Source organism: Podarcis liolepis, assembly GCF_965112155.1.
Source record: "Podarcis liolepis genome assembly, chromosome: 2".
Lineage (NCBI taxonomy): Eukaryota > Metazoa > Chordata > Lepidosauria > Squamata > Lacertidae > Podarcis > Podarcis liolepis.
In genome coordinates, this window is record NC_139555.1 from 111,057,532 (window position 1) to 111,068,295 (window position 10,764).

General features: G+C 47.1%; 3 protein-coding genes across 3 annotated transcripts in view; all 3 read left to right on the forward strand.

Moving 5' to 3' along the window:
* Positions 1 to 10,764, forward strand: part of LOC310699266 (uncharacterized protein) — a 62,483-nt gene that overhangs the window by 11,833 nt on the left and 39,886 nt on the right. Inside the window, exons 12-14 of the mRNA XM_083486889.1 lie at positions 1,296 to 1,417; positions 1,599 to 1,631; positions 2,074 to 2,842. Of these exons, the coding sequence (XP_083343015.1) occupies positions 1,296 to 1,417; positions 1,599 to 1,631; positions 2,074 to 2,582 (664 nt within the window). The 3' untranslated portion in view covers positions 2,583 to 2,842. The remainder of the gene's footprint in view (positions 1 to 1,295; positions 1,418 to 1,598; positions 1,632 to 2,073; positions 2,843 to 10,764) is intronic.
* The window catches only part of LOC310701986 (butyrophilin subfamily 1 member A1-like), a 105,680-nt gene continuing 100,855 nt past the window's right edge, over positions 5,940 to 10,764 (forward strand). The window contains exon 1 of the mRNA XM_083493584.1: positions 5,940 to 6,492. Coding sequence (XP_083349710.1) covers positions 6,480 to 6,492 — 13 coding nt within the window. The 5' untranslated portion in view covers positions 5,940 to 6,479. The remainder of the gene's footprint in view (positions 6,493 to 10,764) is intronic.
* On the forward strand, positions 6,808 to 7,815 carry LOC310700929 (E3 ubiquitin-protein ligase TRIM11-like; the record flags this gene model as incomplete). Its single annotated transcript, XM_083490882.1, has 1 exon — positions 6,808 to 7,815. A coding segment is annotated over one exon (645 nt), but the record flags the coding sequence as incomplete, so codon positions are not given.

The following is a 10,764-nucleotide window of genomic DNA, read 5'->3' on the forward strand; positions in this document are numbered from 1 at the left end:
CCTTGTTCCCCTCCATTACATATTTCTCCATTTTCCTTGATGGATTCATTTACTCCGGGATAGATAGAAAAAAGTGGGAGCATTCCTTATAGAAAAGGGAAAAGGGAAAGGACCCCTGACCGTTAAGTCCAGTCACGAACGACTCTGTTGTTGCGGCGCTCATCTCGCTTTACACGCCGAGAGAACAGGCGTTTGTCCACAGATAGCTTTTCTGGGTCGTGTGGCCAGCATAACTAAGCCGCTTCTGACGCAATGTAACACCAAAACTAGAGCAGCGCACGGAAAGGCCATTTACCTTCCCGCCGGAGCAGTACCTATTTATCTACTTGCACTTTTTGGTGTGCTTTCAAACTGCTAGGTGGGCAGGAGCAGGGACCGAGCAATGAGAGCTCACCCCATTGCGGGGATTTGAACCGCCAGCCTTCAGATCGGCAAGCCCAAGAGGCTCAGTGGTTTAGACCACAGCGCCACCCGCGTGCCTTAAATATCCAGTGTATTTCAGGCTCCTGCTGGTTCTTCTTCAGACAAGAATGTGAGAAAGGGCCCTGCTGGATCCGGCCAGTGGCCCATCTCATCCAGCATCCTGTTTTCACAATGATTAACCAGATGCCAGTGGGAAACCAATGGGCAGGATCTGAGCCCCAGAGGACACTCCCCTCCTGTGGTTTCAGAGGCACCACTGCTTTTGACCCAGCTATTGTGAAGAGAACCCGCTGAAAGCCTTCTCCCCCAAACACCTGCAACATCTTCAAACACTCATGAATTTTGAGAATCTTCCATGTTTAGAAAATACTGCTTTAATTTCCAATATCCTCTGTATTTTTAAATATATAACCACTGTGCTAAAATACATTTATGATGTTAAATGCAAAAGCCATTCTAAAGCATTCTGAACTTCCTTATATTTCAGAAATGCACATACCAGACCTATTATGTTTTGCTTATTAATCACCTGAAATTCTTCACTAAAACTGGTGTAGTCCTAAAATCTCTGCGTAAGGACCCAGTATTGCTCACTCTCATAAAAAAAATAATTTGCATATATCAGCTTCTTTACCTTCAATCTCATATTCATATATTTCCTTCAGTATATTTTGGAAGCAGGTGTGTGTCAGTTTTCCTTCAACTTGTTAGGTGCTCTCTAGATGCTCCCTTTTGCCATAGGAAAAAACCTGCTCCCAAGTCTTCATGATATATATCCATCAGGCCTTTATAATCAGAATGAGACCCCTGCCTTGTCAGAAAGCTCCTTGCATTGGAAGGATGGTGGCTTGACTTTGTTCTTCTCCTCCCAGGTCTCAGGAGAGGGAGAACTTAGAGGATCCTCCTGTGGCTTTTCCTCCTGCCCTGAAGTGGAGGATCTGGGACTTCGGAGATATAAATCCCTTCCTGGAGGGAGTCATGAAGAAATTCAGAGGTAGTAAAGAAGGGCTGAACGGATTGTTTAATGGATGTTTAGAAGTGTTCATGACAGGCTTCTGATCATACGAAATATAAGCCATCAACTGGCTACAATCTCATGAGCTCATATTGTTGTTGCCAGGATTGTTATCTGAATGATGGTGTGATGCTAATCTTGGTTCCTTTTTCTCTTCCAGACACTGTGGAATATGGACTTCAGCTGCAAAAAGGTACATTTATTATTATTATTATTATTTTATTTTTATTATTTTTACAGTGGTACCTCTGGTTACATACGCTTCAGGTTACAGACTCCGCTAACCCAGAAATAGTGCTTCAGGTTAAGAACTTTGCTTCAGGATGAGAACAGAAACCGTGCTCCGGTGGCAGCAGGAGGCCCCATCAGCTAAAGTGGTGCTTCAGGTTAAGAATGAACCTCCGGAACGAATTAAGTACTTAACCCAAGGTACCACTGTAATGTGTGCTAAGTGCTTTGAACTCTTGAAAGATCTACAAATGTTTCAAGAACTTGATGAACATCCCTGTCTCAAATGCAGAGCCCTGGAGTCCCTGTTCATTTCAGAGGGGATGCTATTTCTGTCATGTACCTAAAGAAAAGTCAGCTTCACCGTTGACATCGTTTCTCTTCTCTTTCCTCCTCTGCCCCCACAGAAAACATAACTTTGGATCCAGACACAGCACATCCCCTCCTCATCCTGTCTGAGGATCGAAAGAGTGTGAGAGAGGGAGAAGTGCGTCAAGACCTGCCAGACAACCCTGAGAGATTTGACAAAGATGGTGATGTGCTGGGATGTGAAGGTTTCACAGCAGGCAGACATTTCTGGGAGGTCACTGTGGGAAAAGAGGAGGGATGGGGGGTGGGGGTAGCCAGAAAGTCTGTGAAGAGGAAGGGTGCTTTGTATTTTGATATTACGGAAGGGATCTGGGGTTTGGGGAAGTGGGATGGTGTGTACCAGGTATGCTTCCCCCATGAGGACCCTGTTCCAAGTGAGGAGCCCGAGAGGATCCGAGTGACCCTAAACTGTGAAGGGGGACGGGTGTCCTTTTACAATGCTAATACAGCAGCCCTTCTCCATGCAGATACAGCAGCCCCCTTCTCAGGAGAAACCCTCCAGCCCTACTTTTTCGTGAGCAAGAAAGGGAACCTGAGACTCTCTTGACTGAAGGTGCAGACAGACAAGCATATATTCACTGTCATTATTACATATTCAGTCTCCTCTTCAGGACTGAGCTGACAGGCACTTAAGAAGAAACATTATTTGCAGAACTGTGATTGGCCATCCCTTGTGTCAATCATGATGCAACTCTCCCTTCTCAGGCCAGCTTTGTAAATGACACTGATGGATTGGGTCCCCTGTCAGTCCCCAAACTTGCCTGTTCTCTCTCCCTTGGGAATGGGCTATTTGTGTCAGTGCAGGAGGTGCAAGAAGCAAGAAAATAATTTAGGAAACAACAGCAACCCCACACACATTCCTGTTTCGATGTAGATCTCTCTCTGACAAGTTTTCTATAGACAATACCATCATCTTTTCTGAATAACATCAGAATTATGCACAAGCATCACTTAAAACGTTCCTCATCCTCAATCCTGAACTCTGATTCCCTTTCATCCTCCAATTCTTCCACTGGTCATGGAGATGGAAGTTCCAAAATCCCTTCTTTGCTACTACTCAGGGAAGCTTATGTGGCAATTCAGCAAAATCTCCTTTTTGTGAGTTCAGTGCAGTCAGTGCAAAATTCACAGCCTGGAGCCGTTCCTCAAAACACAAATTATTAAATAGAAAGAGGGCTAGAGATGAGGAAAAACTGTTAGAAGGGACTCTGAGATCCCCGAAAAGTCTTTAGAGCCCAGAAAGCAATGGGGCTTTGGCATTGGGGGAAAGAGTGTCTAAGTCCACCTTGCTTACTGGCCTCTAGGAAGGTCAAGATCTCTGGCTTCAGACAAGTGGGATGGTTGCTTAGGGGGACATTTTCGGGGGTCTTCCTGACTTACGCTATATTGCCTTCACATGCTGACCCCAGAAATGTCCCCCCCCCCATGCAGGTTTTGGACCTCAATGTAACAAAATCCCCTCTGACAGTGAAGAGCCTCTGTCAGACGTTCTGAGGAGAGAACAGTGACAATCTAGACTGGATTTCTGGGGGGGTGGGGGTGGAGGGGTAAATTCCTATGTATACAATTATTTTCTCCAAGATGCTCTGTAGCAAACAATCAGATACTTATCTGTATTTTTTTAAGAGATAACCTCTTCTTATCCTTTTGTGTAACGGGCCTGAAAGTATTTGGGGGTATGTTTCCTGTGCTAACGTGTTTGATTCTATTAAAGATTGTACTTCTTGTTGCTCCTGTGGTGTTTCAAACTCAACAGTATTAATATCCATTCGCCATGACATTCTCCAGGGATTTTAGGAGGGTGATATCCTGTTTTATCCTCAGAGGAACCCTGTGAGGTAGAAGAGACTGAGCTGAGAGACTTAGAAAAAGGAGACACGTTAAAGTTTATGGTCAAATAGGTTTGAACCTGGGCCTTGGCACCCCAAGTCCAACACACTGTGTACTCAGAATGTGAAATCTTAACAAGGGTCCCTTCAGAGATGTGCTTGAAAGCCCTCCCTGCAAAGCTCCTCTCTATGTTGTAGCTCCTCTTCAGACCTTCCTGTGTTGACCCTGAATGTCTGCAGGAGGAATCAATCCAGTTTGAGTGAGGAGCAGATTTCAGGGGCTTCCCTGCATAAGCTCGTATTTTGCACCTGGGTCCATTTCTGGATATCAGCATTCGGATTAGAAATGAAAGCAAATCCACCATGTCTGAAGTTTGCCCATCCCTTTATTTGTGGGAATCCCACCACCAGGAGAGAAGTGAGTCTCAGCCGTATCTGCCATGTCGGTGAGAGAGCAGGTATCCTATTTTTTTTCCACATTTTTTTAAATTAAAGATTTTCTTGTTTTACAGAAGTATGTGTAATGTCTCGTATTTTTTCCATGTAACATATTTACAAATCAGTTTCATTTGTTGAGACATTAGGGGGAAATAAGGGGTGGAGGGGCGGGGAAGATGGGTAGGGGTGGGGATGTTTCTATTATGCTTAATGTATGTAGGGTTTGGTGTCAGCGTCGCTTGTGCAGCTTCTCTGCTGTTCACTTGTGTTCCTTTGGTGGTGAGAGAGGTTGGGGTTGGCCTGGGGTGTGCTTGTTCATTTGTGGTTGGCTGTGGTGGTCTTTGTTTTCATGTGTGAGTGGGGTGGGTGGGCGTTTTGGATCCGGTTAGCCATATTGATTTGTATGCTGTTGGTGGATTATTGTCATTGTGCTCAATCAGCCAAAGAGGAATGTTTTTGCCTAGCAAATGATCTTTTGAAGGATATCAAAGCTAATGCATTTTTGTCCTATTTGAGCTTAATTATCAATATCAATAAGATGAGCAGAGCTTTCAACATTCCCCACAGGCAAGTCCACTGTTTGACAAATAGAGAGAGAGGCAGACAGCACAACTAAATGCTGTAAACTGACAGAGCCAAAACTCTGTCTCCTCCCTCTGTCTCCTCCTCTGCCGTAGACTCAAACTACGGCTTTCCTTCATGCAGAGACATCTGGATAACGTCGTCTTTAGCTAGAATTTGGTGAGGGAAGAAGGACATTCCCCTGGTCACCTTCCAGCTATTTCTTAGCCATTTAGCCAGAAATCTTCAGAATAACAATTAAAAGGCACCTGGGAACTTTGCCAAGTTTATGAAGAGGGTCTCCACTTACTTTTCAGACTCCCCTGACGCTCTCCTGCTCTGACTCCCAGTCTCAACATGTTCTGAGGGAAAATCTTTCCTCCTGTCCTGAATAGACCAGCCAGGGAGTGGAAGTGAAATATGGTTGTGTGGAAGCAGGTGCTTAGGAGGGAAGGAGAGGGAGCACCCAGCCAAGGCAGCGGGATTTTCTGTTTTGAATCTCACTGAGGTACAAGGGTGGTGTGAAGCCCAATGGTCTCTGCACACGAGGGGGAAATATCCCTTTGAGGCACGCAATAGTTATTATTATTATTATTTGTACCCCACCAATCTGGCTGGGTTTCCCCAGCCACTCTGGGCGGCTTCCAACCAAGATTAAAAATACCTTAATGTGTCACACATTAAAAACTTCCCTGAACAGGGCTGCCTTCAGATGTCTTCTAAATGTTAGGTAGTTGTTTATCTCTTTGACATCTGATGGGAGGGCATTCCACAGGGCAGGCACCACTACCGAGAAGGCCCTCTGCCTGGTTCCCTGTAGCTTTGCTTCTCGCAGCGAGGGAACCGCCAGAAGGCCCTCGGCGCTGGACCTCAGTGTCCGGGCAGAACGATGGGGGTGGAGACGCTCCTTCAGGTATACTGGGCCGAGGCCATTTAGGGCTTTTAAGGGCAACACCATCGCAAGACCCTCTAATGCTCAATTTAAGAGAGTTGGTTAAGAGTAAGGTTTAAGGGAGCAAAAGTGGGGGGCAAACTGGTGTACGAGCAGAAATAGCTCAGAAAATGGCCATGACAACCTTTGAGGGCTAGAAGTTGAAGAGGTACTGATGTCAGTGGCAGGGAGGTGGGGGCTGCACAGCCCAGGCCTCAGGTGCCAGGCTGTTACGATTTAGTTGCAACAGGATAAGGGAAATTCAGCAACCTTCTTAGGGACAGTGAGCTTCCATGACTTTATCCCCAATATGTCCAATCTCAGCCACTTAGCCAGACATCTGCTCTTCAAAACAGAGCCCCTCCTGATTCGCTCTCAGAGCCCCAAGAAGGTCATTTCACACAGAGAGGGTCAAGGGAGACTAGTCGCTTTCATAAGCAGCAGAGCATAGAGACAGTTTTATGGGTGTCAGTGTTTTTTCTTTTTATAAACTGCCTGGAAAGGTGGGGTAAAACATCCTTTAAGTACATAACTGAACTTGGGTGCTTGCCATGAGACGGGTGTGTTCTCTGCTGTGGCCTGCTGCCAGATTTACCTGGCATTTCAAGCATAGTGTGTCGTGTGGTGTGAGGGAAAAGATTGAGCTGTGAATCAGGGAGTCCCTGCTTTGACTGCGCCCTCTGCCATGAGCTTTGGGGGTGAGTAAAGAGGCCACTCTCAGCCTCAGTCCTCCCGTCTAAAAAACGGGCATAATAAAGTTGACCTTACGTACATGGCTTGTGTAAGGTTTCTGTGCACATAATGCATGCTGAGTGCTTTCGTTGCCAGAAAATAGGAGGGTGCCTTTTGATGGCACAACGCCCCCAAAACCACACAGATGTTTCAATAATTATTATTAAGAACTTGTGGAGCATCCTAGTCCCGAATACAGTTAACAAAGTCCCTGTTCATTTCAGAGGGAATTACATTTCTGTCTAAAGAAATGTCAGCTTCCCAGTTGACGTTGTTTCTCTTCTCTTTCCTCATCTGCCCCCACCGAAAATGTAACCTTGGATCCAGACACAGCACATCCCCTCCTCATCCTGTCTACGGATCGAAAGAGTGTGGGAAAGGGAGAAGTGCGTCAAGACCTGCCAGACAAACATGAGAGATTTGACATACAAACCTACGTGCTGGGATGTGAAGGTTTCACATCAGGCAGACATTTCTGGGAGGTCACTGTGGGAAGAGAGGAAGAATGGAGGGTGGGGGTGGCCAGAAAGTCTGTGAAGAGGAAGGGTGATTTCTCTTTTGATCCTACAGAAGGGATCTGGGGTTTGGGAAAGTGGGGCGGTGTGTACAAGTTCTGCTCTCCCTGTAAGACCCTTGTTCCAGGTGACGAGCCTGAGAGGATCCGAGTGGCCCTGAACTGTGAAGGGGGACGAGTGTCCTTTTACAATGCAGATACAGCAGCCCTCCTCCACTCATTCTCGGCAGCCTCCTTCTCAGGAGAGACCCTCCAGCCCTTGTTTTATGTGTCTGCCAAAGCTCACCTGACAATCTCTGAGTGTAGAGGCAGACAAGCAGATACTCATCACCAAATTTCCAATTATTATTATTATAATTATAATTATTATCATTACATTTTGAACAATTTTATTTTGAATGATTTTTATTAGTTTTTAGTTACAATAATCCAATAACAGCCTCATTATAACAATGCTAAATTATAATACAATTATTAACACCCATCATTCAGCTGCCAAACTATATAATTTAGGTGGTCCACTGCATGCAAGAATTGATGTCTGTGATGTCATTTCCTGTCCTTGTAAAATATAATGTCTATCTTTTCTGCCTTGGGCGGAGCTAATAACCCATTGTTCTTTCAGAAGTTCTCCATTGCTCTGTCCCATGCTTCATTGTTTTGCAACTTTAACGGCAACTGCAAAAATCACACTGACCCAATAAATATCCTGTGTTTGCCATTTTCCCTCTTGGCCTGGGAAGGAGAGTGACCTGTCGAATTTCAAATAACTCATTAATGGACATTTTTTATCACATGTGGGAATGTAGAGAAGTTAAAAATTTTTAGGAAATGATATATAATGAATTGGAAAAATGTTTTAAATGACATTTGTAAAAAAAAGAAGAAGCATTTTTGTTAGGGATTGTAGGGCAAGTTGTTTATCTTATATCTGATGGGAGGACGTTCCACAGGAACCTACTGTGAATTTGTTCTCATCTCATGCATGTGCAGTAGAGATTGTAGTTCCCATGTCTAGTGACCCAACGGCACATCAATGCAGTGCACTCTCTCTCTCTCTCTCTCTCTCACACACACACACACACGCACACGCACACACAGATCTTTCAACAGATTGCCAGCTTTGGTTAAAAGCTCACCTGCCCAACTCACGATTAATTCAAGTGCGAGCATTAAGATCTTGGGACAATTCGCCCCACCCTCCATAGACATTGGCGTGGGCTGTCCCTTCTCTCTGTCCCCTTCCCACAATGGAACTTGTTCCCAAATAAATATGCTTAGAGCCACAGCCTTAAAGAAATCCAGGTACTTCAAGCTGCTTCACAGAGGTCTGTCCCCCTCTGGACGACGGCAGCGTCTCATGGAGGCTTGTGATGAATCAGTCGCCACAAGAGCCACTTGCACACCACCCCCGACACCATGCTTCCCTGTGGAGCCAGTTTGCATGTTAAGCTGTCAGACATCGAGCGCTGAGGAAGCGTGCGATGAACACGCGTGTGTGCAAACAGCCCTCGAGACCACGACCGAGCCAGCTCTTCGCTTCAACAGGACTGCCAGATAAGCTTTTGCTGAAAAGTACTCTTGGGGCACAAAGCCAAACTTCCCCCCAAAAAGGGATGTGGCAGAGTTTCAAGGCCACCCTGCCTAGAAAGCCCACACTCTGGCCTGCAGGAGGCTTCACCAGGTAAGGAAGCTCAAGGTAGAAATCCCTATGATCAGACACCTAGGTTTCATTAATTGGTTACTCAGGAGGAAAGATTCTCTGCCAAGACAGCGTAAAGGCTGTCATTTGACACAATGGCTTGCTCCCAGATTCAGTACTGCAAATGCATATATTATATCTACCCAGGTTTTAAACATTCTTTCTTATGATGGATCATGGGGTCAACTAAATCTGTTCTGACTAGAAAACCCATGTGCTTTGTCCCCACTCTCACTTATTCCCCCCCTGCCATAGACTAGAACCCCCAGCCAATCAGAATCTTATTTCTCAGACCTTTCAAAATGATCCGGGCTCTATCCATAAATATTAAAATCATTCCCCTCTCTTTCTCTTCCCACTCATTCATCAGTTAAAGGCGGGTGGGGGACATTATGTCATTGGCGTTAGATCAAGGACTGCATGTTTAGTGTGCAAACTCTTACCTTTGAGTGGGGCACACTTTTAAAATTTAATAATAATAATAATAATAATACTCCACCCATCTGCTGGGTTTCCTCAGCCATTCTGGGTGGCTTATAACATATCTAGAAACATAATAAAAAACATCAAGCATCACAAAACCTCCCAAAACAGGAGGTTTTTCCTATGGAAAGGACCTAAAATTAGGAGCATTGCAGCATTTGGCACATACAAGAACTTTAGCTCACAGCCTACGAGGGAGAGAATCACATTCCTGTCCACTTTCGCCACATTTCCTCTAGGTCTTACCATGCCTCCCCATCGCTCACCTTTTTCCAAAAAGAGTCCGAGTTTGTTTTTCCAGGCACATGGCAAAATTAATCAGATTCCCACAAAATCCAGTGTGAAGAGAAGTCCTTCCTTTTGTCTGCCCCGACTCTCCCTCCCTTCAGCTTCACTGGGTCTTCATAGACAATTAAAAAAGGACCCAATCATTTTTTGATTTTGAAAGACCCAGTTTCTTGTATTGCTAAAAATGCCATGAGATCCCAGTTTTCACCTAGGGGGGCGCCCAGTGTTTTTGCACATTATCAGTGAGGCTGGTGATTTTGTCCAAACTCACTAAAAATAGGCACCATGATGGAGAGTTGGGCTGCTTCTCCTCTTTACGTCGAGGCTAAGAGCTGGAAATGGAGCCATTTGTGGGGGAAATGGAGTTAGGTTTTCAAAGTAGTCTGCGGCTCATGTGAAGATAGGGAAAATACAACCACACTTCCTTCCCTCCAGCTCTCACTGGAAATGGTTCCTTAAACGAGCAGCCGCCCAGAGCCATAGGCGCCGACTCCATGGGGCTTGAGGGGGGCCGAGCCCCCTCAAAAATTCGTTTGGGGGGGCTCAGCCCCCCCAATAATCTCGGGCGGCGGTGGGCGCGTCCGCGGCTTTTATAGGGCGCCCGGCGCGCACCAGCTCGATAACGGGCACCGGCGCGGCGGGGGGCGCCGGGCCGGGGGAGGGGGGCGGCCGGCCTGTCTCCTTGGCAACCCCATTGAGCAGCGCCGGCTCCCACGGGAGGGCCATCCCCCCGCGCCGCCGATCGCCAACACCGCCGACGCTGTGGCTGCCCGAGCCCGAGCCTGAGCCTGAGCCCGACCCGGAGCCCGAGCCCGAGCCGGAGCCCGAGCCCGAGCCCAAGCCCGTCAGTCAGTCAGTCAGGAAGGAGAAATGGGGAGGGAGACGAGGGAGGAAAATTGCGCGCAGGGTGAAGAAAGGAGAAGGGCGAACGAGACGAGCTTCCAACCCCAAAAAGGGCTGGAAGACTGGGAGGATGAAGGATCGGGAAAGAAAGCGACGCCTTCCCCGCCCGCGACGTTGCCCGCTTGTCATTGGCAGCGCAGCGGGCGCCCAGAGGGGCTGGGCACCGGCGCAGGGCCGCTCCGCAGCCGCGGAGGACAGCTGCGCGGCTAGCAAGGTGCGCCGCGTAGAGCGCGGCCCTTGTGTGGCCCGGTGGCCAGGCAAGCTCGGGCGGGGACCCCCATGCGAATCTAAGACGGGAGAAGAGGGCAGAGCAAAGGGGGTCCCTTCCCTAACCTCCGGCTCTGAGAC